This window comes from Suricata suricatta, chromosome 13, assembly GCF_006229205.1.
Source record: "Suricata suricatta isolate VVHF042 chromosome 13, meerkat_22Aug2017_6uvM2_HiC, whole genome shotgun sequence".
NCBI lineage: Eukaryota > Metazoa > Chordata > Mammalia > Carnivora > Herpestidae > Suricata > Suricata suricatta.
Window position 1 is genome coordinate 87075846 of NC_043712.1, and position 25576 is coordinate 87101421.

A 25576-nucleotide genomic window follows, 5' to 3' on the forward strand; every position below is an offset into this window, starting at 1 on the left:
CGCGCACAGGCGGCTCCCCAGGCCGGCCCGCGGGCCGAGGTCCGGGCGGCGGTGGAGCCGTGACTTACTTCTTCATCTGGTAGTAGCCCTTCTTCACGGTCCCGAAGTTACCGGAGCCCAGCTCGTTGTCCTCCAGCGTCAGCAGCTTGCGGTCCAGGTAGACCTCCTGGGGCCTGATCTCCTCGGGGTCCGCGTAGGGGCTCTCGTACACCGCGGTGTCCATGGGCAAGGCCTCTCTCTGGGCATCTGCGGTGCCGTCAGGGAAACGGGGCCTTGGGGCGGGTCCCGGGGAGACTCCCACCACCTCCCGCTCCCACCCTCGCGCCTCCCTTGGCAGACCTACGGTGCCAGTGAGCGCCCAGGGCACCGTCTCTCCCGGTTCCTTGGGGGGCAGCAGAAAGGCCCTGGTCCCCACTGGGCCCGACCCCATTCCCGCACGGACGTGCACAGAGGAAGGGTCTTTCATGCCAGAGGCAAACACAGGGGAGGCCTTCCTACTGTGTCCAAAAGTTCTGACGCTCCTTCTACTGAGGGGTGAGGTCTCTGTCACACCCCCTCATCCCCACTGGCTTTTGTAACTGTGTCAACTGCCAGAATATACTGGAAGTTGTCAACCACCAGACCACACGGGACGGGGCATCTGTGACACACTCGGGCGGGCTGTGAAGGACCACGAACTACCGCACTGTTGGCTGGAGGCCTGGCTCTTGGGCTGCAGACCCCACGCGGGGCGTGCGGCCGTCCGGCCACCTGCCACACGGTGCGCAAGCCCAGCCCGTCCCCACCGGGAGACGCCTGCGGAAGCGCCCGGACGAGGCAGAGGCCGCGGTGCCGGCCGGCCCCATGCTCCCGCTCGCCCGGCCTCCCCCACCACCGTGTGAGCCCAGACCCCGGACCTGGGGAGACCCTTAAACACCTGCTGTCATTTTAAGCTGCTGAGTTTGGGGGTCATTTCTGCAGCAATAAATAGACTGATCAAGTTTACCAGTAAAAATATAACCTGGAGTCACACAGAGAACCTAAGACGGGCTCCCACGTGTGAGGACCGGTCTGGCCGAGAGCCACCGGGCGCTGGGAGGGTGTGTCTTCCTGAACTGCACCCTCTCGTGGCCTCGGAGCCCCTGTGACCCCCTACGTGCATCCAGGATTCCAGCCACACAGACCTCCCTTCCGTCTGGACCAGCCACGCCCTAGTGCCCCGTCTGTGGAACGACACGAACGCCGTCCAAGGACACACAACTTCCAAGGACACGCACACACCGCCCAAGGACACACACACACACCGTCCAAGGACACACACACACACCGTCCAAGGACACGCACACGCCGTCCAAAAACACACACACCCCGTCCAAGGACACGCACACAGTGCCCAAGGACACGCACACACCATCCAAGGACACGCACACAGCGCCCAAGGACACGCACACGCCGTCCAAGGACACACACACCCCGTCCAAGGACACGCACACAGCACCCAAGGACACACACACACCGTCCAAGGACACGCACACACCACCCGAGGACACACACACCCCGTCCAAGGACACGCACACACTGTCCAAGGACACGCACAGAGCGCCCAAGGACACACACACACCGTCCAAGGACACACATACAGCGCCCAAAGACACACACCCCCCATCCAAGGACACGCACACACCACCCGAGGGGACACACACACCGTCCAAGGACACGCACACACTGTCCAAGGACACACACACACCGTCCAAGGACATGCACACACCGTCCAAGGACACGCACACAGCGCCCAAGGACACGCACACACCGTCCAAGGACACGCACACAGCGCCCAAGGACACACACACACCGTCCAAGGACACGCATACAGCGCCCAAGGACACACACCCCCCATCCAAGGACACGCACACACCGCCCGATGACACGCACACAGCGCCCAAGGACACGCACACAGCGCCCAAGGACACGCACATACCTTCCAAGGACACACACACACCTTCCAAGGACACGCACACACCGTCCAAGGACACGCACACAGCACCCGAGGACACACACACACCCCGTCCAAGGACACGCACACTTCCCAAGGACAAGGTCCGAGACACGTGAGCTGGCGGTGCTGTCGGCGCGAGGAGGTGAGCCTTCCGGGCAGCAGAACACTTTGAGTCACCCAGAGGGAGGCCTCCGAGCCCATCGCGTGCACCAGAACACCCGCCCCCAGCCAGCAGCACCCGCACCGCGAGCCGGGTGAGGGCGCGAGGCCACGCCGCGGCCGGCAGGACCGCGCTGCGGTGAATGGCCGGCCGGTGCCCTGCGAGGGCGCTTCTCACCTCTGTCCGTGGGCCAGGGCCCCCGCTCCGGCTCGTACGGATTGAAGGTCGCGGAGCTCTCTGGCCGGCTCCCTTGGGACGACGTGGAGGCCTGAAGCACACAGACGACAGTGGTCACTCTCCTTCATGGGTGTGCAGTCGAGCTGATCTGCACAGTTACTTTTATTCTCAGAGAATCACACTTGAACTTACGCAGAGAAGACAAGCAAAGGAATTGGGAAGAGAGACAAAAAGCCACATGGCTTATCTCATCCTTCGGGCACCTGCTTGGACCCCGCGAAGGCTGGACGGAGCTCAGCTCCTGCACTGGTCCCCGCTCACAGACCCTTGTCAATCCCGTTCCTGCCTATCAGAGACCCCCTTTCTTTTCAGTTCTGTGTCCTGTGAAAGTTATTTAAGAAGAAACCCTGAGGGGGGCCTGGGGGGCTCAGTCCGGTAAGCCTCCGACTTCGGCTCAGGTGATGATCTCACATTCGTGAGTTCAAGCCCCATGTCGGGCTCTGTGCTGACAGCTTGGAGCCTGGAGCCTCCTTCAATTCTGTGTCTCCCTCTCTCTCTGCCCCTGCTCTCCCCTTAAAAATAAACATTTAAAAAAAGAAGAAACACTGAGCATCTCTAGCTGCTTCCACCCCTCCCTGACTCCAGAGCGTCCACACAGTTCTAGTTTCTGCTGTATTCTGCCCCCCACGGAGATCTAGCCACGTGTGGGGGCGATCCCAGAGGGGGCGCCAGCCAGCAAGCCCGCGGTCCCGCGGGGACGTGGCTGCCACCAGCCAGAGCTCAGTGCTGCTGACCGTGGTAATAACCGCTGACCCTGCGCAGGGGGACGGGGGAGGTCTGCCTGGCGAACCCACGGCAACTCTGCCCCGTACCCCGAGCAGGAAATGGAAACGGTTTGCTGGACGTTATTAACGGCAACTACCCTATTATTTATTTGATGTGCATTAATCTGCATCATGAAATAAGAGGGTTCGGGGAGGATCTGCTCCTTACGTCCCTGTCAGCTCCCCTCGAGAGTCTCTGTCCTGAGTCGTCCAGGCTCACGCCACCCCCTTGACCTCAGACCAGGGTACTGCTGGCCAGTTTGGTTCATGGGGGAAAAAAATCACAATTCAAATCTCTTCTTTTTTTTCATTTGTTTTGTTTTTGGTGTGAGTCCAATAGGAGCTCATATACCCGTTAACCTCACCAGCACCCGAACAGTGGCCACGAAGAAATGAGATACTGCCAGATTTTGGAGAAGCCGAGAGAAACAGAGACATCAAGCTTACTTTCACATTGCCATTATCTGTGCCACACAATGCAGCCTCGCCTGCCCTCCTGACGTCACAGGACCTGGAACCACAAGGACAGTGGAGTCACGAGGCCCCACGGCTGCCCCTCAGCCACGTGTCTCCGGAACCCTGACCTCCTCCTGCACACTGTCCACCGATCGCCACAGACCGCTGCTCGCGGTGCCAAAGGCCCTATGACCCGGCCAGGGGACACCTGCTCTCATGTGTCAGCCCGTGGCCCTGGCTCCCTGTTCTCCAGGACCGCCCGAGCATTCCGGCCACACTCACGGGAAGGGTGCGATGTGTCTGGAGTGCAAACCGTGGGAGACACAGTCCTGTGTTCCCTGCATCCAGCTTCGCCGTGCCCACCACCGGTGCTCAACAACACGTGCCAAACACATGCCAATGAGCGAGTGAGTGAGTGAATGGATGGAGAGAAGGTCTTGACACCGGGAGACGTGGAGAATAAGTCAGGGGGATTTAACAGTGATTCAGGGGCTCCTCAGTGGCGCAGGGGGTTACCCGCTGTGTCTTGATCTTGGCTCTGGTCATGATCTTCCAGTTTGAGTTCGAGCCCTGTGTCGGGCTCTGCACTGGGCGTGGAGCCTGCCTGAGACTCCCTTCCTCTCCCTCTTCCTGCCCCTCCCCTGCTCCCTCTTGCTCTTTCTCAAAGTAAATAACTTAAAAAAAAAAAGGAAAACTGAGTTCTCGCTCAAGTCTTTACGCTAAGGGAGGGAAACAGGCGTGGACAATCCCAAGTGACAGTCTGCCGCTTTGAAAAACTGGTCTGTGATCACAGGACACCCGAATGCCCTGTGAGAGTCCACTTCTCATCTGTAAGATAATCACCCCATCTCCACAGAAGGTCCGAGGAGGGACAGGACCCCCAGGCTTTCCGCCCCCCTCTGCTCAGACACACTCACACTCCAAGGAGGAGAGAGGTTCAGTTTTGTTTTTTTAAACACTTTTTAGGTTTACAGTTACTATTCTTTCAATGTCTCTGACCTTCTCTGCCGGTGGGAAACTCTGAGATCCAAAGACGGCAGCACCCACAGTCACGGGAAAAGAGAGGACACTGGCAACCTTTCTCTTGACCCTGAGACCCGCCTGTGCCCCCTTAGGAGCAGTGTCCTGGCTGCTCCCCCCGCCCCCCGAGCGAACCCTCTCCCGAGCAGCAGACTTCCTAAAGTAAAGGCAGAAGTAACTACCCGACCAGGAAATCCTGTGGGGAAGGATCCTGAAGCAGAGGCGGGAGGGGGAAATGACCCGGACGCCAGGGCCTCGAGCAGGTGAGAACTGCCAGTGACGGCCACACTGAGCTCATGCCCCTGGTCTGTCTCAGGATAAGGACCCGGGTTGGTGTCTCCCTTGGAAGGGCAGGTGGGCCCGTTTTCAGCTGAGGTGGCCACACAGATCACCACTCTGTCAGGAGCCTTCACGGCCTGGCCAAGCCCCACGAGACCCTCACCAACCACATCTGCTCCCTGGCTGGGCCCCGGGTCCTCCTCAGCCTCGCTGGGGCAGAGGATGACTCTGGAGAATGTTCTTTGGAAGAAATGGGAGGCTTCCTGTCATGTCAGTTGACAAGGCAGCGGTGACACTGTGAGGAAAGTCAAGACATGACACTTGTTCACGTCTCCTAAAGTGTTCGATGGATATGCCGCTTAGTAGAACAATGACAAACGCCCTCTGCCATCGGATGGGCACCGTTCAAAAGAGTCCAAGGACTTTGTGCAGAGTGGGCTCTCAGGCAGGATGCTAAATTATAAATTATTGATGAGTATTACAATTTAATGAAATTTTAATTTAGCGAAAAACAAACTGTGGGTCCATTAGATCATTTACCATTATTCTCTCTGCTTTACACTTGATGGCTTTTTCTGCCCTAATCAAGAGAAGCGCCTCTTCTGCATAGAGAACGGGCTGTAAATGGAACGTTGACAGGTGCGTTTCCCCCGTTTTTGCGGACATTCCGAACAGAGCTCAAGCCCGCGGGCCACCGCTAGATGGCGCTGGCTCCCTGCGTGCGCTACGTCCCCAAGAACCACCTGTGGTTTTTCTTTATGTTTTATACATTGAGGTGAAAACAGATCACCCACAATAATAAAAACAAGAACAATTAGGTCATACGTTATAACCCCTGATCTCTTACTGGCTTGGCTATAAGCGGAAATGTATCCTACAAAGGCTCTTCGGGCGCCCACGTTCAGGTGGGGGTTCAGAAGTGAGCAGAAGAGGAAAAATGTATTTGTTGCTCTCACAGCGCCGACCAGTGACCCGGCTTCCGGCTCGGCGTGCGGTGCTGTGTCCTAACTTCCCTCTCCAGACCTTCTGCAATCAGACAAAGCAGTCGAAAGGCGGCCACATGTGTCACCGTGGCCGGGACTAAGAAGGGGCTGTAGGCTTCAGAGCCGTTGCAGGTGGGGCCCTGGTCCCGGGCGGAGTGACCGCGGTCCCAGTGGGAGGCAGGGACCCACAGTCGAGGGCATGTGTCCTCGGCCAGGGCCCGGACTGATGCCCAGTTGGCTTCTAACCACGTGAGCCAACACCTGACCTTCACAATTAATTGCCTCTCACCCTAGAAGCAGACGTCCACACCCTGGCCCTTGACAATGACGTGGAAACACGTGTCCTCACGGGTCTGGCTCCCGCCTGGGCATTACGGCATAAACGTAGGACTCCACAACTCCTTTTTCCCGGTTTCCCTCTTCCAACTCGGCCCGTGAACTGTGTATTTAAACATGAGCCTTAAAACACGCCAACCATCAGTGCAGGGCTGGCATGAAACGGGGCCTCGGTGTGAAATCCCGGGCATTCCCACCGAGGTGACGTCAATGCCGTGTTGCGTTTTTAGGGAATGCGCCTTTGTGAGGCCAGGCTGAAGTGCTGTCTTTTCAAGAAGCTTCTCTGCGGCTTCTCCTTACGTACTTAGCGCAGCAAGATGAACATTCTGAGGTCCGGCAGCGCCAGGGACTTCGTGCATCTAAGAATTTCCAGTCTTTAAAGTAAGTGTGCAGAGGGGTGGGGAGAGGGCGAATCATACTTAATTCTACTTTAACTTCGTTTCTAATTTTAGGTATGAAGACGTTCCGAATCTCTAGGGAAAACTTTAAAATATCACTGCTCCTAAGTTTTTATTAGGAAATCTCTCATATCTGATTAACAAGCTACTTCACGTCAAAATGCCTTTTCATTAATCACCCACACGCTAGAATTCATTCAAGTTCTGACATGTACTTTTTGTGGCTGAGTTATTAAAAACAGCTACGTATATTGGCCAAATTAGCAAAGTCAAGAGTGTCATTTGCACCTTATCTAACCAGATGGGGTGTCTGACTTAATTCCCCTAAGTCCTTTCTCCTGACTGCGTAATGAATAGAAAATTCCTCTTCTATTTACGAAAACATAAATACTAGCTCTCCTAACATATTTCTGAACAGCGATTAAAATACGTTTCATCCATAACTTAAATCACACACTACTGATATTTTTGGCATCTATGGAAATTCAATGCATATTTCAAAAATATAAATTTAAATAGGCAATAGCCTTTTTTGCAGAAAAGTATTTTCATAGTATTAATCAATTAATTAGTTTCTTTTTTTAAAAAATAGTCATTAATTTTTGAGAGAGAGAGAGAGCATGAGCAGGGGAGGGGCAGAGAGAGGGGGACACAGAATCCGCAGCAGCTCCAGGCTCTGAACTGTCGGCATAGAGCCTGATGCGGGACTTGAACCCATGGACTGTGAGATCTGATCTGAGCTGAAGTTGGACAACTGAGCCACCCAGCCACCCCAGATTAATTACTTTCTAATATTTAATTCTTTTTAAAACTATTAAACAAATTGAAGAGGCACAAATCTAAAAAGGCACCACAGGGTTTACAATGAACTGCGAGTCTCCTTGATGCCCCTGTTTGTGCGCCCACAGCAACTGCTCTTACAGAGGTCACCGTGTATTTATTCTAGAACATTCTATATTCTATCAGCACATGTTCATCACTGGCAACACTGTATTTTGGAAACAATTCTAGATCTCAGCTGCCTCTCATAGTATGCGTTTTGTTGTAACTGGATCCTTTCCCAACGATGGCCTTTTAAATTGTTTCCAGAGTTTGTCCGTTATACCACGCTGGAAGAAACACCTTCATGTTGACAGGATTAGGCAGAAATGTAAGACTAATACACAGCTGGAAATAAAACTGCTGCTAAGAAGTCAGACATGGTTTTAATTTTGACGGATGTTGTGAAACTGCCTTCTTTCGAAGCCGTATCACTTCCAGAAAACTGGGGGACGGGTTATTACCACACCCTTTCTGCACCTCATGTCCTCAAGCTTTATATTCGGGTCCATTTCACACATGGACATATCAGGGCACCAGAGTTCCAACTTGCATATCTCTTGTTATGAAATGGAGCTTTCTCTATGTTTGCATTTTCCTACATTTTCTGTATAAAAATATAAATATATTTGCTTTATTGAAAACTACCTACTGACATCCTCTGCCATTAGCCTGTTAGACAATTAAAACTTTTATTGGCTTAGAGAATTTTACATATTAAGGATCTTAATCTTACATGTGTGCAATACCCATACTTATTCCCAGTTTTTTATTTCTTTGGAGGATGTTATGTTTCTTATCCATGCACATATCTCTTTACTTTAGGTAGTCTTACAGATATTTTAGGTAGTCTCAGTGATACATATTAATAGTTTAAGAAAAGGAGACATGTTTGGGGTGCCTAGGTGGCTCCAACTTTTCGTTAAGTGTCCAACTCTTAGTTTCAGCCAAGGTCATAATCTCCCATTTTGTGAGTTCGAGTCCTGAGTCAGGCTCTGTGCTGACCGTGCAGAAACTGCTTGGGATTCGCTCTCTCTCTCCCTCTACCCCTTCCCTGCTCCTGCTCTCTCTCAAAATAAATAAAAACTTATTTAAAAAAAGAAAAAGGAGACATGTCCCTTTAGTATAAAGATCTACTACATCTTTTCTGGATCTCTCCTTATTCACTGTAAGTGACCACGCTGGCTTCAGCTTGCTTGGGGCAGGGATGGGGGGGGGGGTTTCGTCCCCTCAAGGCTGAGCTACTGCTTCCTTCGGCGATGGCTTTTTGATGTGTCACGGGGCTAGTCCGACCTCTAGTCTCGACTACTGAGTCCCACTGTCCCCTTGGTATCACTGTGGAGGGATCCTGCAGGTTCTGCAGTAACTAAAATCCCTAATTAGTTGACTTAAGACTATGGGGGGGGGGGGGGCGCTGGCTTAATCAGGAAGAGTCCTCGGGAGGGCTGAGGCTTTGCCAAGAGACACACAGAGAAAGGTGGAGGGCAGATGGATGGAGCGCCGCGTGGCCGAAGGGCTCCGTCCTGCTCCTGGCCTTCCCTTCCTGACGGGCCGCCCTTCGGTCCGGGACCCGCTTATCCCGCCCCCAAAACTGTATCAGGCAAGTCCCCGGGACAAAGCAGCACACCCGCCTGTGGGCGCACAGTAGAGATGTGCGTGTATAAATACGTAAGTACGTGTGCGTGTCTGCTGTGCACAGATCCCCAGCTGGTCGTGCTCCCTGACTGAACCCACACCCTTCGGACCCTCAGGACGAGATACACAGCGACGCGGCCCGTCTCGGGCTGCGCGTGGGCCGGGGGCTGTGTGCTGGCACACCGGCAATCGTGAGCAAGCAAATGGCGGCGGCCGCACTGTGGCGCATGTCCACGGGGGTCCCCACGGCCGCCAGGCAGGGCCTGTGCGCGGAGGGGCCACGGAAGCCAGCGAGCGAGGGGTTCTGGGTGCCGTGCATGCCATGCGTCCCGCCTTGAGCTTTTCTACGAAGCTCTGTCGCACCATCTGATTAAAAACTCCTGCCTCTTGGGGTGCCTGGGGGGCTCAGTCAGTTAAGCACCTGACTTCGCGCAGGTCAAGATCCCACAGTTCATGAGTTCGAGCCCTGCGTCAGGCTCTGTGCTGACAGCTCAGAGCCTGGGGCCTGCTTTGGATTCTGTGTCTCCCTCTCTCTGCTCCTCCCCTGCTCATGATCCATCTCTCTCTCTCTCCCCCTCTCAAAAATAAACAAACAAACATTAAAACAAAATAAAACAAAACCAAAACTTCTGCCTCTTGTGTTTGACTGTCAAACCCCAGGTAACAGAGTCATGAAGTTGAACTAACTTTGTAATTACAGCCTTGAAAAAATGACTTATGATTATTAACAAACACCTTGAATCTGCTTTGCATCACCTTGGCCGATGGGTGCCATCTGGCCCCATCAGCAGGAAATACTGTGGGACCCCAGGCCTGGGAACCCCCACACAGAGCCCTGTCCCCAGGGAAGGGGCCAATGCTGAGGCCACGTGGGCCACAAGGTGGCAGCAGCAGGGCTTTGCTGGGAAGCATGGGGGACGCCTACCTCTTAGGGCCGCAGCCTCAACCACATGCTGGTCCTGGAACCTTCTAGCAAACACCAGGAGGTGTGGCAAAGAGGGCACCGACATAGAGCATGTGTCACCATACAGAACCTGGCCCCCGACTCCTAACGTGCCACCCTTAGCACAGACAGCCTCCACCGCAGCCCCCCAGAGCACGGCCTCATCCTAGCGGAGGATTCCTGTGGGCTGACCCGGGCTTCCCACAGGTGACACTCAGACAGGCAGCCGCTCCATTTCCTTCAGTTCCATCAAACATCACGTTCAACTCCCCTCTCTCATCTGCGGTCGACGCTGTTGAGAAATGCCTTCAGTAGTATGGCCAGCTTGGAAAATTTCTCCTAAACAAAATCTTAGGCCTTTTATGCTTTTTCAGTTCTGTAGTTTCCAGCAAATACTCTATGCGATTTGCATCACGTGTTGATGCCCAGCTGTATGTTGAATCGTTTAGGAAAATGCCAATTGATGTGAAAATGGAAAGAACTAGTAATAAAAGAATTAATTTTCTACCACCAATGATAAAAGTACAAAGAATATATATTTTTATACATACACACACACACACACACACATATACACATGCATAGATAGAGATGCTTCATTATAAATGAAAAATCATTTTAAAAAGTTGGCTTCTTTCCTCCTAATCCAATCACATAGTCAAATAGAAAAACACATCCTATGTCAATCTTACTGCCCCATCAAGAAAAGGAGTGTTTCTAATCTTTAAATGTCCATGTCTGTCTTCATACACTTTCTACCTAAGGTTCCGTGCTGGGAACCCATGGCCACAATGCAAGGACTGTGATACTGGGTAACACCAAATGAATGTTTTAGGCACTAAACCCTGGAGGTCCTGCCCACCAGTATGAGATTTATCCAATCAGCTGCCAGTCCCTCCCACCAGTATGGATTTATCCAACCAGCTGCCAGTCCCACCCACCAGTATGGGATTTATCCAATCAGCTGCTGGTCCCTCCCACCAGCATGAGATTTACCCAATCAGCTGCTGGTCCCTCCCACCAGTATGGGCTTTATCCAATCAGCTGCCGGTCCCTCCCACCAGTATGAGAGTTACCCAATCAGCTGCCAGTTCTTCCCACCAGTACGGGATTTATCCAATCAGCTGCCAGTCCCTCCCACCAGTATGGGATTTACCCAATCAGCTGCCAGTACTTCCTACCAGTATGGGACTTATCCAATCAGCTGCCAGTCCCTCCCACCAGTAGCAACAGCACTTGGCTTTCTTTCAAAAGATTTTACGACTCGAGGCTCCCACCTTCCCTGTTGACCCGAATGACTTTCAAGCGCACATTTAGCAGAGACAGGACGCACGCTCACGGCGTGGACTTGGCAGCAGGGACCAGGACCCACAAGAAAAGCACAGGAGGCCCGGGAGCGGGCTGTGCACGGCAGACGTGAGAGCAGAGCAGCGAGGGGGCAGGGGTCAGGGCAGCGCACGCGGAGGGCAGTGGGCACCAGAGCAGGGGCGCCGCGTGCGGGCCAGTCCTACCACTCAGTCAAGGACTCAAGCAGGGGACGCTTTAGCACCTTTCTGTGGCCAGGCTTTGGGAAGGAGTATGATTTGATTCTTGAGATTATTCCACCCGCTGACCAGGTCTAGAAACCACAACGGCAAAGAGGAATAGTAAATGTTTCAGAAATCAAACACGGGCTACCTTACATGACATGCTATTTCGACTTGCGTTACAATGGGCACTGCCAGCCCCTCCACGTTCCACTAAGAGATTCAGTCCCACAACAGTGGGTCATCGGAGGCTTCAGGATTAGCCCACCACGTGAGAAGGATCTGGAAGAGTATTGTGGGAACAGTTTCCATGGAGAGCTGTAAGATCAGGGCTGTTATATTAAATAGTTCTTGTTTCATGCGGATTACTAAATCACAAACTCCACAAATCATTCTAAAGAAAATTAAATCAGATGATGCCCAATTTTCTTATATCTTTGGGGAGCTGGTTCTAAGGCGTCAGACATGTAGGGCATGTATTTTTTTTCCCTGTTTGTACCTCACCAGTCAAGGAAAAGCCTTTCCAGAATAGCTAACTTCCTGAAGCTACTGGGTAAGGCCCGGCTACACATGGGCTTGATATTCCCTTGGGAGCACTCAGCCCTGAGCCCTCCTCTGTCTCAGACGATTAGAACTCTGCCTTGTGGACCGTACGTGTTCCAGGAGCCCGTAAAGCATAAAACTTTACTCCACAAAGGTGCCGAACTTCAGATGCTGGGGCCAAAGTTCCCTGGTACTTTAGCAAATCCCGATTCCCCGCATCCGGTGACGGCTTCTGGCCGAGAGCCTCTCTGCTTCAACACAGCCCAGGTGCCGAGCGGTCAGCGGGCCCCCGCCGGGCAGAGCGTAGATTCTACTTTCTGCCGATTTTGTTTTTAAATGGTTAACAGGCAAATCGGGAGACGGGCAGCACACGGCTCAGGACGGGGGGATTTTTATACTTCCAAGGACACCAAAGGTGCACATGGAGGTCCCCCAAAAGGAGCAAGGCCCAATTCCTGTCCTGCGTGTAAAGCTGTGTGTCAGCTTGGAACAGTCTGGAGGCCGGAGATGAAGAATTCTCTCTTTAGGGGCATGTGTGGGGCAAGCCCACTTGGAGGCGTGGGGGCGGGGGCGGGGACATTCTCACCTCCTACTGCGCAGAGGGAGAGGCCAGCTCCCGCCTTCTCTGGGTGCTTCTCTTGTCTGATGCTGCGGAGCACCCCAGCCCCTCCCCAACCTCCTTGGCCAAGCTACCATCGGACCAGCTTCCCTGAAAGGTCGAGCCTTCTGAGAACAATGATTTAACCAAGAGAGCCGGGCGGGCGAGCTCACTACAGCGACCACGCACACGGTCTCGTGGATCGTGCACACGGCTCCATGCAGACCACTCAGGGCTGAGCCAGGGCCACGTATGACCCCTTCCCAAATCCGCCAGGAGGCGTGGTTCTGATTTAACCCTGGGTGTCCCAGTCTAACCTACAAAGAAATGACCTTGGCTGGCTTGGAACTAAAAATAGGCTGATTCTAGCTGACACTCCCCGGTCTCAGTTTATCAAGAGCGAGAAAAGCAACAATCACCTCGACCCTTAAGCGCTAAACCATGTTTTCCTTGCACTAACATTCGGTCTCTTCACCCAAGGGGCAGTTCTCGTGACACCTACCGCAGGATGTGGACTTGGGAGGGGCGCTCGGGCTCCGAAGTTGATATTTCCTGGGTGGAAAGAGCAGACAGTTAGGGCTGAAACCCCAGGAAACCCGTGACTGTCCCCCCACCCCACCCCGCTGGCGCAGATCACTAAGCCGGACTGTCCGACACTTCCGCCTAGGGCGCCATTTCTCCGTCTTCCCTCCACTCAAGTTTCTCATGCACGCAGGTAGAACCATGTGTTTCCTAAGGTTAAAGTTATTGGCTACATTTTGATTAATTGAACTGACCCGACCTCCTTTTTTATTGATCTGTAAAAACAAGGATTCATCCCACCCGAATCTGGGACAGCCCGAAAGGAACATGAGGCTGATTGCTTTCAACGTCTGAGAGACAAGAGGCTCCAACGTCGGACTCACCTGACGGCCCCCCAATTTTCTGACACGGAACTGTAAGAACTCTTAACAGCCCATCTGCTTTGTAAGAATAATGCTCCACTAGCTGAAAGAGAAGAAAGTGAGAGCCATGAATAACGGAGGCAGGAAATGGGAGAAATTCCACCTGGAGCTGCCAACTCCCCTTTCACACCTTAAATGTGGCTCGAGGACAATAAAATGTGCCTCCGCCCCATGCCCCCTCCCAGCAGCCTCAGATCCTGGACAGAAGTCCGCACACCACCTCCCCACACCCCTGTGTCCACCCACCCACCCATGCACCCACCCATGCATCCATTCATCCACCCACCCATCTACCCACCCATGCACCCACCCACTGGTCCATCTGTCCATCCACTCACTCATCCACCCACCCATTCATCACCCATGCACCCATCCGTCCATCCATCCGTCCACCCATCCATCTATTCACCCATCCGTCCACCCATCCATTCCACCAGCCCTCCTTCCCTTCCTTTTTCAGTAGCAAGCTACATTTGTTTATTTCTCCTACATCTGTATGACATTATCAAAACAAATTCAGCATGCTAATATTTCTTCCTTTATTCTGTCATTCAACATGCTGGGCCCCAAGACAGGACAAAGGTGAACAAAGATGAATGAGACACATTTCCTATGCCTGAGGTGCTTCCTCTCTTGACGGAGAGACAGGTAAAGGAATCACAATATACCATTAATTATTGGTTAATGCTGTACAAGGGCTGCGAACAAAGGCTTTGGAGGGATTAAGTCATTCAGCCCAGAAGTTTCAGGGAGAAGACCTCAGAGCCGGGGCACAAGGACATGGAACCTTCTAGAAAATGACCTTATGTTGATAGAATGTGGCCATCCTTGGCTAACGGCTCCCAGAAAACCAGGATTTATGATGTCCATTTGGTCCATTAAAAATTAATCAATGGCAAGTAGATTTATTTATATCTCATCAAATTATACAATAAGAAGATGGTCTTGGTGTTTCATATTTTCCTCCTTCAAAGAGACATCTCCTCTTCAGACAACCTAGAATCTTCGTGTCTGGTGGCTGTTCCTTATCTGTTTATCAGTAACTCTTCCAGTTAAGGACCCTGCTCTTGAATTTCCTATCCACACTTACCTGCTTGGGTGAACGTTTGTTGAATGAATATATATATATACACATATATATATACACATATATATACACATATATATATACATATATATATACATATATATATATACATATATATATATACGTATATATATATATATACATATATATATATACATATATATATATATATATATATATATGTATATATATATATAATTTTTCTGAAGTAGGCTCCACCCAAGGGGGGGCTTGAACTTCACGACCCCAAGATCAAGAGTCACATGCTCTACTGAACCAGCCAGTCAGGTGCCCCTGAATGCACCTTCTAGAAAGCAATCTCTTTTTAAGTTGTCTTTTACTGTTGTAAGATCTACCTCTAAACAGATGTTTCGACGTGGTCAGCCCTAACACGCTTCTGAAATAAACACAGAGGCTCTGCCCGGTCCATGGAATGTAACAGCGTGTCCTCGGTCTGACGGTATCGAGGTCCCTGCAGTGGCGAGATGTCCCGTCCATCTTTCCAGGATCATTCAAATACCTTGTGTTCCTGACACCGTATAGACAGGGGTGCCCGGGAGGCGGGCTTGCGTGTGAGCACTTCCCTTCCGCGCAGGGTCAGCAAACTTTTTCTGCAAGGGGCTGGATGGAGTAAAACCCACTTTTTCCTTAACTACACAAAAACAGGCCGGGGCCGGCTTGGGTTCCTGGTTTGCTGACTCTGTCTCCAAAGTAGGCAATTCCAGCTGAGCGTAGCAATTCCCAGGGAGCCAGCCCCGGACTCCTGGGTGGGGGTCAGGGACAGCGGCACTCCTGTGACTCTCCAGGAAAAACACTGAAATCACACCTGTCAAAATGGAGGCGGTGCTGGCTTTCTGATGCTCTTTCTTACGCCAGGGGCTAGAAAACATACACGGGGAAGATACGAGCCAGGGCTGGCCGCTAACGTGCCGAGGAATCCAAGAGTACGGGAAAGCGTCTTGGGAAGGAAGTTTCCAGTAACTGTTGAATGAATATATATATGTTCGCCAACGCTGCAGTGAGCAAGCTTGCTGACCTTGGCCCTGTGCGTGAACGCCCACAAGGGAAACAATCATTCTGGAGGAGTCCAAGGGCCGTGTGGCCAGGTCCTGGTCCTGGCGGACGGGCCCACCATCAAGGATTCTCGTAGGAGGAGAGAGGCCCTGGGGGATTGAAACCCACCAGCAACGTCCCTGCTGCTCTGTGAGCCGCCCTGGCGGCTGACCTCTCTCTCACGCGTGCTGGGAGGTAAGCACAGCGTGCTCAGTGAGGAGCCACAGCCTAGGAGCCGCAGGGCAGACACCAGCGTTACAAGGGACGTGGGTAAACACGCGGCGCCGGCTCAGAGAAGAGGGATTTCCTCCCCAGCTACGGCGTTAGGACCTGAATACGTTGGGTGGTGATTACTGTGTTTTCAAGGAAGGAGAATCCCTTCTGTTTAAAAACAGACGGATTTGGGGTGGGGCCCTTTCCCGCTCTGAGCACATGAGAGGTGCGGGGTGTAGATGTGTGGATTCAACCCTCATCACGTTCCTCACCCTCAAAAGCTCTGTGCGGCGGCCACTCGGGCGAGCAGAGCCCCCGGGGTCTCTCCGCTGCTGCGCCCAGCAGCCCACACACTGCCTGCGCGAAGTGCCGTGTGCAGCACCGCCACGGCCCCGTGCCAGGCCGTCAATTCCCTGCTCCGTGGTCCCTCGGTGTCTCCCAAATTATGAGCCGTTTCAGGGTTTACTAACGGTTGGATGGAGAATAATCCCTTTTCAGACCAGAGCTGAAAGGTCCCGAGCCAGCTGGGAGTGCTGGCCTGCTCTCTGCGTCTCCTTAACTTCCGGAGATTTCCTCTGCGGCGAGCAAACACCTGACACCTTCTATAGAGAGAGAAGTAGGCCCAGTCCCCAAGGCACGGCTTCCTGTTCACCTGCAAGCGCCGCCCTCCAGGGGGACCTCTGTGGCGCCAGGCGGAGCGGCCCCAGACCTTCCGGAGCCTCGTGCACCTGACGTCCCCACCCCGGCGCCAGGGCACCTGAGGGTGGAAGGAGCCCCTCCGGGACCCAGGGGGGCGTCCTCCCTCGCGAGAACGGCTCGTACCTGCCACAGCGTGTCGAACTTCTTCCCGTCAGGGATGGACAGCTTCCCCGTCTTGTCCTTATCGATGCGGTAGTGCAGCACCCTCCCCTCGTGCAGCAGGCACAGGGCGTACGACCCGTTGTCATTCCTGTCCCGGATCCTGCAAGGCAGAGACGGCGTGTCACACCCACGCGTGCCCCAGGCGCAGCAGCAGTGCATCCCCTGGCCTTTGCCAGCCGGGCCCCTGGGCGGCCGCAGCGGGGGCCTGGGCTCTGTGGGCAGGTGGCTGCACAGGCAGGTCCCCAGCACAGGGGACCCACAGGACAGGGAAGGTCTCTGCACTCACTGCTCCTCCCTGGGGTCTGTGTCTGGGTCACAGTCCCAGAAGGGCCAGCACCCCCAGCCGGCTGGGCCCTGTGTACGGCGTGGACGTGCTTGGTAAGTATTTATTTAGGAAACTTCCAGACTCAGATGGAGGGAGTGAGGGCCCCTTCTCCCCAGGGCCCTTTGGCCCTGGCCTTTCCTACAATGAGAAACTAAGTGCCTAAAATGTTTGGCAGCGTGCCCCAGGGCACCGAATTCTGGGAAGAGCTCGAATGTGCCATGCTGCGTGGCACTTCCATGCTGTGGGGGAGTTTTGGATGGCTCCGCCCAGTTGGGAGAGGTCACATCTCCGAGATGGGCTTTGGAAACGGATGGGGTCACACCCCCCCACCTGTGGCTTCAGGATTCTTCCCCAAAGGGACTGAACACAGAGGGCCGGGCTGTGCCGGGCGGGGCTGGAAGGCTGTTGGCAAAATAAATTTCTTGCAGAGTCGCGCTTGGCCGTGCATGATGGCGGGTGTGGTCTACACCCCACTGCTCGGGGCAGCTGCAGGGACACACCCAGACCCCCCTGACCCTGGCAGGGACCTTCTGCACCTTGAAGACAGCTCCTTCCTCCCAACCCAGCCAAACCACCAGCACCCCAGGTGTGAACCTGTCTTCACAGCCCACGGCCGGCTAAGGCCTGTCGGCTGCTGTCAAGATAAAAACCGACCGCACCGAAGAGGCAAAGGCTATTTTCATAAGGGAGGAGAACGAGGTCTGTCTTATGAGAAGCTATTTCATAATGTGGGGCTGCTCATGTTTTACTTCATAAGCACCAATGGCCACCAGAAAGGCTGGTTTAGAGGGACAAGGAAGCACGTATGATGAACGCTGAGCCTGGAGAATGCGCACACGCACACGTAAGGGGCCATGGCTGTTCTGAACCATCATTCCCCTTCACTTACGGCTTCTCACACCTCTGACCTCAGGGTCCTGGAAGCAAGAAAAGGGATCCAAACTCTGGTTTTCTGAATGCGTGCCTAAATCCCGCCTCTCCACCTCCCCTGATGCCGACTGAACTTTTCTTGTGAAAACTGAGTCCGGGGATGGCGGACGGCCCAGGGGACGGTGTGGTCACCCACCCGAGGAGTCTGGGACACGCGGGGCAAGGCCCCAGTGGAGACGCCCCTGGGCGCCCTTCACACTGGCAAAAACAAGAAAGGCTGATAATCCTGTGTTCCTAAGAGCAGGGTGTGGGCGCCATCCATACTGCTGGGGGAGGATGAATCTGTTCCTTTACTTTGGGGGACAGTTTGGAAGTCTCCACGGAGCTCAGACCTGCCAGTCCTTGGGAAGCAGAAATCCACACTCCTGGTAAAAAACGGATGCCGTCGCACCTGGAAGCACGGCGAGTTATCTGCGGTTGACCCAACAGTAAACCACCTAAATAAATGTCCGCTGGCTGCAGACAGGAAGCGCACGTAAATTCTGGAGTGTTCGCATGACGGAACATCACAGAACAATCCGATGACCCATGAGCATAAAGCACACGCCACATGCTGGATGCACGGGCTCCCAAACAGGCAAGGGCAAACTGTTTAGAGATGCACACCTGCGTCCTAGGTGACAAAACCAAAGAAGAAGAAGAAGAAAAGTTAAGGGGCACCGGACACCAGAATCCAGGAAGTGGTGTCCTGGAGCCATGAGTGGGGAGGGGCTCCTACCGCACTGGTCTCCCTTCTGTCCCCAGGGGGTGTTTGCTCTGTTAAATGTTCACGGATCTGCACTAACCGCGGCGACGGACTCTTCCACGTGTTTTCTACTTCGTGATACAAACAGTTTACAGAGAGATCTGGCGCGAGGAGGAGACGAGCAGTCCTGCTTCTGGACAAGTGATTTCCTCCCCTTCAGCCCCCACCCCTCACCCCGGCCCCAGGGCACAGGCCCTGAGGGAGAGTCCTCTGTTCCGGAGTGCCAGCCAGGGGCATGTGGCTACCTCACGGGGACCCCCCCAGCGACAGCCAGCCGGTGAGCCCGTCCTGGGGACGGCAGGTACAGGGACGGGCAGGGACCGGCTGCCTGGCAGGCCCTGCGCCAGCTGGCAGGAAGCGAGGGCAGGGAAGGAAACCCACAGCCCAGAGGCCGGTGACACTAACGGCCGGCAGCTGCGAGGCCTCTGCCGGCTCCGGCAGATCCTGAGCTGGGCTATTCTGAACCCACTGCCCGGAACGCTGGTTTGGAGGCCGAAGCAGCTCCCCGAGCCCTGGAAAGCTCGCTCTGCCCTGCACACCCACCAGCTTTGGTCACACAGGACCCCCCCCCCCCCAAAGAGGAGGAGGGCACAGGCTCATCTCCCAGCTCCTCTCCTGCGCTCGGGGTCAGCCAGCCTCAGGCGTGTTTGCGGAGGCCCCAGAACATTCTTCCCTGTGGGTCTCCGGGAAGAAGCAAGCTGACAGCGTGTCTGTGTCTGCTATCACAGCGCTCTGATTCGTAAGCCGGCTGTGAAGTCCGTCCTGTGTTGGCGGCAGGGCGAGGCCAGGACCCCCCACCCCCACCCCGCCTGCCTCGGGCTCGTGCACCTTCCAGAGGCAGATGCTCTTGGCCCAGCAGGGGTCGGGGAGCCTCCATCCTGCCAGCCATGGCCTGGCGCAGCTGCACCCCTTGGCCGCCCTCCAACGCCGCCTAGATCAGAGGGGATGTGTGGTGGCCAGGGACCTGGTGGTGGGAGAACTCCACCCCTCTCCGCCACTCGGGTCCGGGCCCACCATGCTGTGTCTGCCACAGACAGAACAGGGCAGCAGGCACAGGCTCCTGCCTGGTTTCCACGGCAGCGTGGGGCGCGGCTGGGCCGGCTGTGTGCACCCGACCATGGCCATGGTGGGGCGGGCTACAGACAGGCCAGCAGGGCGCCCAGAGGGCCTGCCCCTCCTGTCCAGGGTGGTGGCGCCCTGGGCGGGGCCTCAGGCCAGCCCTTGGCCAGCCATCCAGGAGGAGGAGAGCTGGAGGGCGGGCAAGGAGAAGGCACGGGTGTGCGGGCTGGTGCCCTCCCGGCCCACAAAAGTCATCCAGAAATGCACCTTCTGGGCCCTGTGGCCTCGCATCCTAGCAAAAAGAGGCACACGTACGCTTCGTGCAAAACAGGACCGGCACAGAACACGGGCCCACATCTGAGGCCTCATCTCTCTCCTGCCGCGTGGAACTAGGTCATGCTCCTCATCAGCTCCATGGGCACCTTGGTCAGATCAACGGGCTGATACTGACACAGCCCACAACCCCTTGAACTTTTACTTCCGACAGGCCGTGCCTCGACGCCGGCCTGGACCCACAGAGCCACAGGCGTCAAATGGCATGGTGTCCCTTGGCCACTGACGGCGGCACTGGACAGTCACTGCAGCACGGGGGGCTCGGGGGGCCACACACAACCTCACTCATCAACCGACAAGGGCTTCCTAAACCCACACTGTTTTCAAGTTTCAGTATATAACAAGAAGGGAGGGGCAAGGGGCAGTATGTAGGAACAGCAACAACAGAAATGTGAGTTTGGTGTAAGGGCAAATACCAACATGGCGCTGGAGTAGACCGGGCAGCCGTGGGCGCCAGGGCCTGAAGAAGAAATCCTCCTGGACTCTGGAAGACAGCAGTCCGGACATAGGACGCTCAGGTTCCCACAGGCGCATATCAACCGAACACGAGCTCACAAAGATCACGAAGACATAAGGAAAGATGAGTTAGGAGACGGAGGGCAGCAGGGAGGGAACGAGTGAAGGAGACGGAGGTTTGGAACCCTGAGGACTTCCCTGGTGGGGTCCCCAGTCACTGGAAGGGAAGCTAACCGCGCATCAAGTCTTCGAGGGAACAGAAGACGGGATCGCGGGCGCCTGGGTGGCTCCGTCGGTTGAGCGCCTGATTCTAGATTTCAGGTCAGGTCACGATCCCAGGGATTGCGCCCACATCAGGCTCTGCACGGAGCGTGGGCCCTGCTTGAGATTCTCTCTCCCTCCCTCCTCACCCTCACTCTCTCTCTCTCCCTAAAAATAAAAGAATAAAGAATAAAATAGATGGAATTACAAAAATGGCCAAGGAATAAAATACTCTACACAGACTGAGGGATATTAGAGAAACCGCCCCCACGACGAACAGAACTGCTGGAAATTTTAAAAAGTGTCATTGGTGTGAAAAAAAGCATCAGTGGTTCAACTGAAAAGCAGATTAGATGCAGATGCAGTGACGTTTAGGGACTTGGAATGACAAACAAGACGTCACACAGTCCAGCGTGTGGAGAAAAGACGAGCGAATGTGTGAACCCACACGGAGGAGGACTGAGAAGGTCTCCTAGATGCTCAGCAGCAGCCTCTGAAGGGATGATGGTACGAAGGAAAGAGAGCAGTATTTCGGGAACAAATGGCTGAGTGTTTTCCAGAACCGAGGAAAGAAAGCAGTCCGTGGCTGCAGGGAGCGGGGACCCCCGGCCACCCCCGGCTTAACTCCGCCCACAGTACCTTGCTCATCTCCTAACAACTGGGACAAACACCGGTTTCCTTCCCCGTTGGGTCACGGAGCAATCTGAGGCCAGAGAGGCAAACTCAGTGACACGTGCTCCTCATTCCCAGGGAATACAGTCCTAATCAGCCAGCCCAGTGTCTCCGACGGATGTGCCGTTTGTGACTATGTATTTTTGAACGGCAGTATGTTATACGGGCACTACAAAACATCCCCAAGGGGGCACTGGGGGCTCAGTGGTCGAGCGTCCGACTTCAGCCCAGGTCACAGTCTCACAGTGCGTGGGTTCGAGCCCCGCGTCGGGCGCTGTGCTGACAGCTTGGAGCCTTGAGCCTGTCTTCGGACCCTGTGTCTCCCTCTCTCTCTGCCCTTCCCCTGCTCACACCCTCTCTCTCAAAAATAAACATTTTTTAAAACTTAAAAAAAAAAATAAAAAGAAGAGAGATCTCCAAGCCGTGTGTGCTTAGGCCCCCACCGATGGTGGGTCCTTCCTTTGGGGGAGGGGGAGACAATTTTTGGAAAGGAAGTTTTGTTTACCTTTTCTAACAAATTCAGTTTTCAGGCACATGTAGGCTGTGACTAATTCCTCAAAACGGCAAAGTATGTCATCCCGTGAGGCCTCAGAGAGCCAAGGGGCTGTCCCCGCAGGGAGCCTGGTCCCTGGTGTCCCGGAAGGCAGAGCCCTGACCCCTACCGCAGGACCATGGCTTCGGGCCCCCCTGGCTGTGCCCCTATGTGTGCACGCATGGGGAACTCCAGCCTCCCCTCCAGCACTCGCCCCATCATGAGAACACCCTCAAGACGCACGCTGTCCTGGCAAGGCTGTGCGGACAGGACGCAGGACAGGGGAAGGCTGACACCCCCGTGGACGCGCTCCAGCGCCATGCCTTCATGGGGAGTGGGGGTGGGGTGGAGCTGCCGGTAGGGGGTCCCTGGCTTCTCTCAGCCCAGAGCCATCAGGACCCCGGATCCCTGCCCTCAACCCCCACCTGCCCGACCCCTTGGACAAACCCCCTTGGGCCTAAGTCCCCCTTTGGAAACCGAGGATTTACACTCATTGGCAGTGAGGTCTCTTCTGGCCTTGAAAACGGACTTCCCACTGCAATCCGTGAGGAGAGAAAACTGGATCTGAGGTGGCCAGGCTCCCGGATACGGCCCGTCTTGGTGGTTAGGGGTCCCTGGGATTCATGCTCTGCCTCTCAAACTGTAACCGCCAAGATTCACAACCTCACGTAGCCCTTTTCGAAACACACCGACTCCGTCCGTGTTTTCTACGGTGGCACGGGGCGTGCCTTTCCCAGGAGTGGGGTCTTGCCACATTGAACCGTAACGCAAACCGGAAGTTCCAGAGTGAACTCTCTCACTTCCCCATCTGACTCTTACTGTCGTTACCTAAGCGGGAACTGCGAGCATTCGGGATTTCCCAGGGGTGCCCCTCGGGCCCTGCTGTCTGCGGTCGTCCAAGACTCACATCAGCGTGTTCGCACAGTCCCCAGTTCGAGATGGTTCCTCTTGTGAGTTTTCAGCTTTGAGATGAGAGAGAGAGACAGTAACTCGGTAGAAACCACACTCGGGTCTGAAGGTGGGTCACTTCCCGGGCTGGGGTTCTCTCTGGGATGCCGGGAGGGCGACCTCGCCCAGGCGCCCAGGCCAACAAGAGGGCAAACAACGTGTTCACGGACAACAGTTCTGCGTGTCCCTTCCAGCACCGGGTTCCAGAAAGCACGTGAGACCGCCAGCACTGGACGGGTCAGATCGGCTTTGGCCGGTGACTCAGCCCATGTGCACTCGGGGGTTAAGTGCGGTGGGCGCACCCGTGATGGGCGAGGCCCGGCGATGGCGTTTGGTTTTTTTTTTTTTTTAATGCTTTTTATGTTTAAGAGACAGAGACAACGCAATTGGGAGGGTCAGACAGAGGGAGACACAGGATCTGAAGACAGGCTCCAGGCTCCGAGCTGTCAGCACAGACCCTGACACAGGGCTTGAACCCACAAATGTGAGATCATGACCTGAGCCGAAGTTGGATGCTCAACCAACTGAGCCACCCAGGCACCCTCGGTGCATTTCGACTTATGGTATTTTCCACCTACGAAGGGTTTATCCTGACATAACCCCCTCATCAGCGGAGGAAGATCGGTATTTATCACCCTTCGACAAAGCGCTAGACATGACGCACAGCACACGGACACGCATTAACGCATCTTAAATCAAATTCATGATGCCGACTACTAAGAGCCACAAAAATTAGGTTCTGTTTCTGGACATGAGAGCCTCCTGGGAGGGGCTGGCGGTGTGAGAAGCCCACGGTAGGCTGCCGACGGGAGCTGGACCGCGTCCCAGAAGCGCTGGGAACAGACCAGTGTGGGACCTCAGCAACGCAGAGCAAGAAGACCAGCCCCACGTGGGGATGGCACTGCGGCAAGACGCGGCCGGACAAGGAACTGTAGACAGCGGGGGAACAGAAGGCTGATGGCCGTGAGGCTGGCTCGCCAAGTACAGCCCCTCCCGCGGCCACATCCATGCTGAAATCCTGCCTTTCTGCATCACGGACACATGTGCCGGAGACCCCAGGACAAGCATCCCCCCAGTCTGGGTCTGGCCCTGCAGCTCACACCACACCCCCTCCCGGGCCCCCACCTGGGTGCTTCCCCGCTTTCTTCTGCACACACACCTGTGCCTCGGCTCCTATTCCTTCGCTACCTGCTTCTCCCACTGCGATGCAGGCTCAGGAGGCAGACGGCGGTGTACCTCCACCTCCATCCCTAACGGGCAGAATGGTGCCGGCATTCAGTGCCTCCACAGCTATGGATTCTAGTGAATGCACGTTCACGGACAGGTAAGTCAACTGAAGTGACTGGGAAGCACCAGGAAAGACGCTCTACGGGAAATCCTGGACGAGGCAGGGGAAGACTCCTGGGGAAGGAAGGGACGGCTGAGAGCCCTCGGCTGTCCCAGGCGGGTCCCCTCCTCTGAGGGGGGCAGGGCGACGTCTCTGACCACAGCCGCTCCCCAGCGAGCCTGGGGTCGGGTGCTGGGCCCGCGCAGAGCGAAGCCTCACTCTCTCTTCAAACTCTCTTGGGGCCGACCTCACGCAGCCCCGTGACGTTTGTGCTGGAAATGATTCCAAAGAAGATGGTAAAAGTCCAAGCCTCGGGGGGAAATGAGCTGATAGGTGCCGCACAAGGAGAAAATATCTCCCGCACACGACGCTGCCACGGCGTGCACTGAGTCACCGTTCGGGCACGCGCCGCGGGCCGGCCTGAGCTGTCCTGCTCGTCTGCAGAATCACGTTTAAAAGAAGAGTTTTGTGTTTAAGGTAATTTTTCAAATAAAAGACATTATGGTGATATCTGATTGAAATTCTTTTCATAGACGGACGCACAGCGAAAGCCCTCTGAGTTCCAGGGGCAGTTTAAGTCACCTGGCGTGACCGCGCCTGCCTGACCACGGGGCTAAGTGCCATCTGTAAGTGTCCGAGGTGAGACTGGGTGCCTGTCCCTGGGGCACGCGGTCAGCCTCGCTGGAGGGTGGCTGAGCAGTGACAAACAGGTGACCGTGCCCCCAGCCACAGCTCCTGTGGGAATAAGGCTGACACCCCCTGGACGCAGCTCAGTGCTGTCCTTGATGCCGACCCCGCCCCAGGTGGCCTGCGTCCACAGGATCCCGAGTGTGGAGGCCCATCGGTCACTACGGGTAACAATGACCAGAGTGCGGGATGCACACCGCATCTCTGAGTCCGTAACCTTCTGCAGGAAACTGTTCAAACTCCCTGCAAATTCTCTTCCATTCTCTGCCTCGGGGACGGCAGTCAGTTCCCAGTAAAGGGAGAAGTGTGAGACGTCGGGGGGCCGAGGGACAACACGCGGGGTTTCTGTGTCGGACCGAGAGCCACGGGCATCGCCCCGCGCCCCGTCTTCCCAGGAGAGCAATCTGTGTGGCTGAGGAACATTTCTTTGACCTTCATGCCCCCCCCCCCCCATGCCCGAGAAGAGTGTTC

General features: G+C 54.9%; 1 protein-coding gene across 10 annotated transcripts in view; it reads right to left on the bottom strand.

Annotated features, from left to right (window-relative positions):
- SYK (spleen associated tyrosine kinase) overlaps positions 1 to 25576 on the bottom strand; it is a 73352-nt gene that overhangs the window by 16789 nt on the left and 30987 nt on the right. For 7 of the 10 annotated variants that reach the window (XR_003902093.1, XR_003902094.1, XM_029920906.1 and 4 more), the window contains exons 4-9: positions 16792 to 16930; positions 13578 to 13659; positions 13175 to 13224; positions 11555 to 11623; positions 2313 to 2403; positions 69 to 246 (exon numbers count right to left, since the gene is read on the bottom strand). Coding sequence is in view for 8 of the 10 variants with exons in the window: in XM_029920906.1 (XP_029776766.1) it covers positions 69 to 246; positions 2313 to 2403; positions 11555 to 11623; positions 13175 to 13224; positions 13578 to 13659; positions 16792 to 16930 (609 nt within the window). In the remaining 2 variants the exon portion in view is untranslated. The other 3 variants (XM_029920909.1, XM_029920912.1, XM_029920913.1) reach the window with 3 other exon arrangements.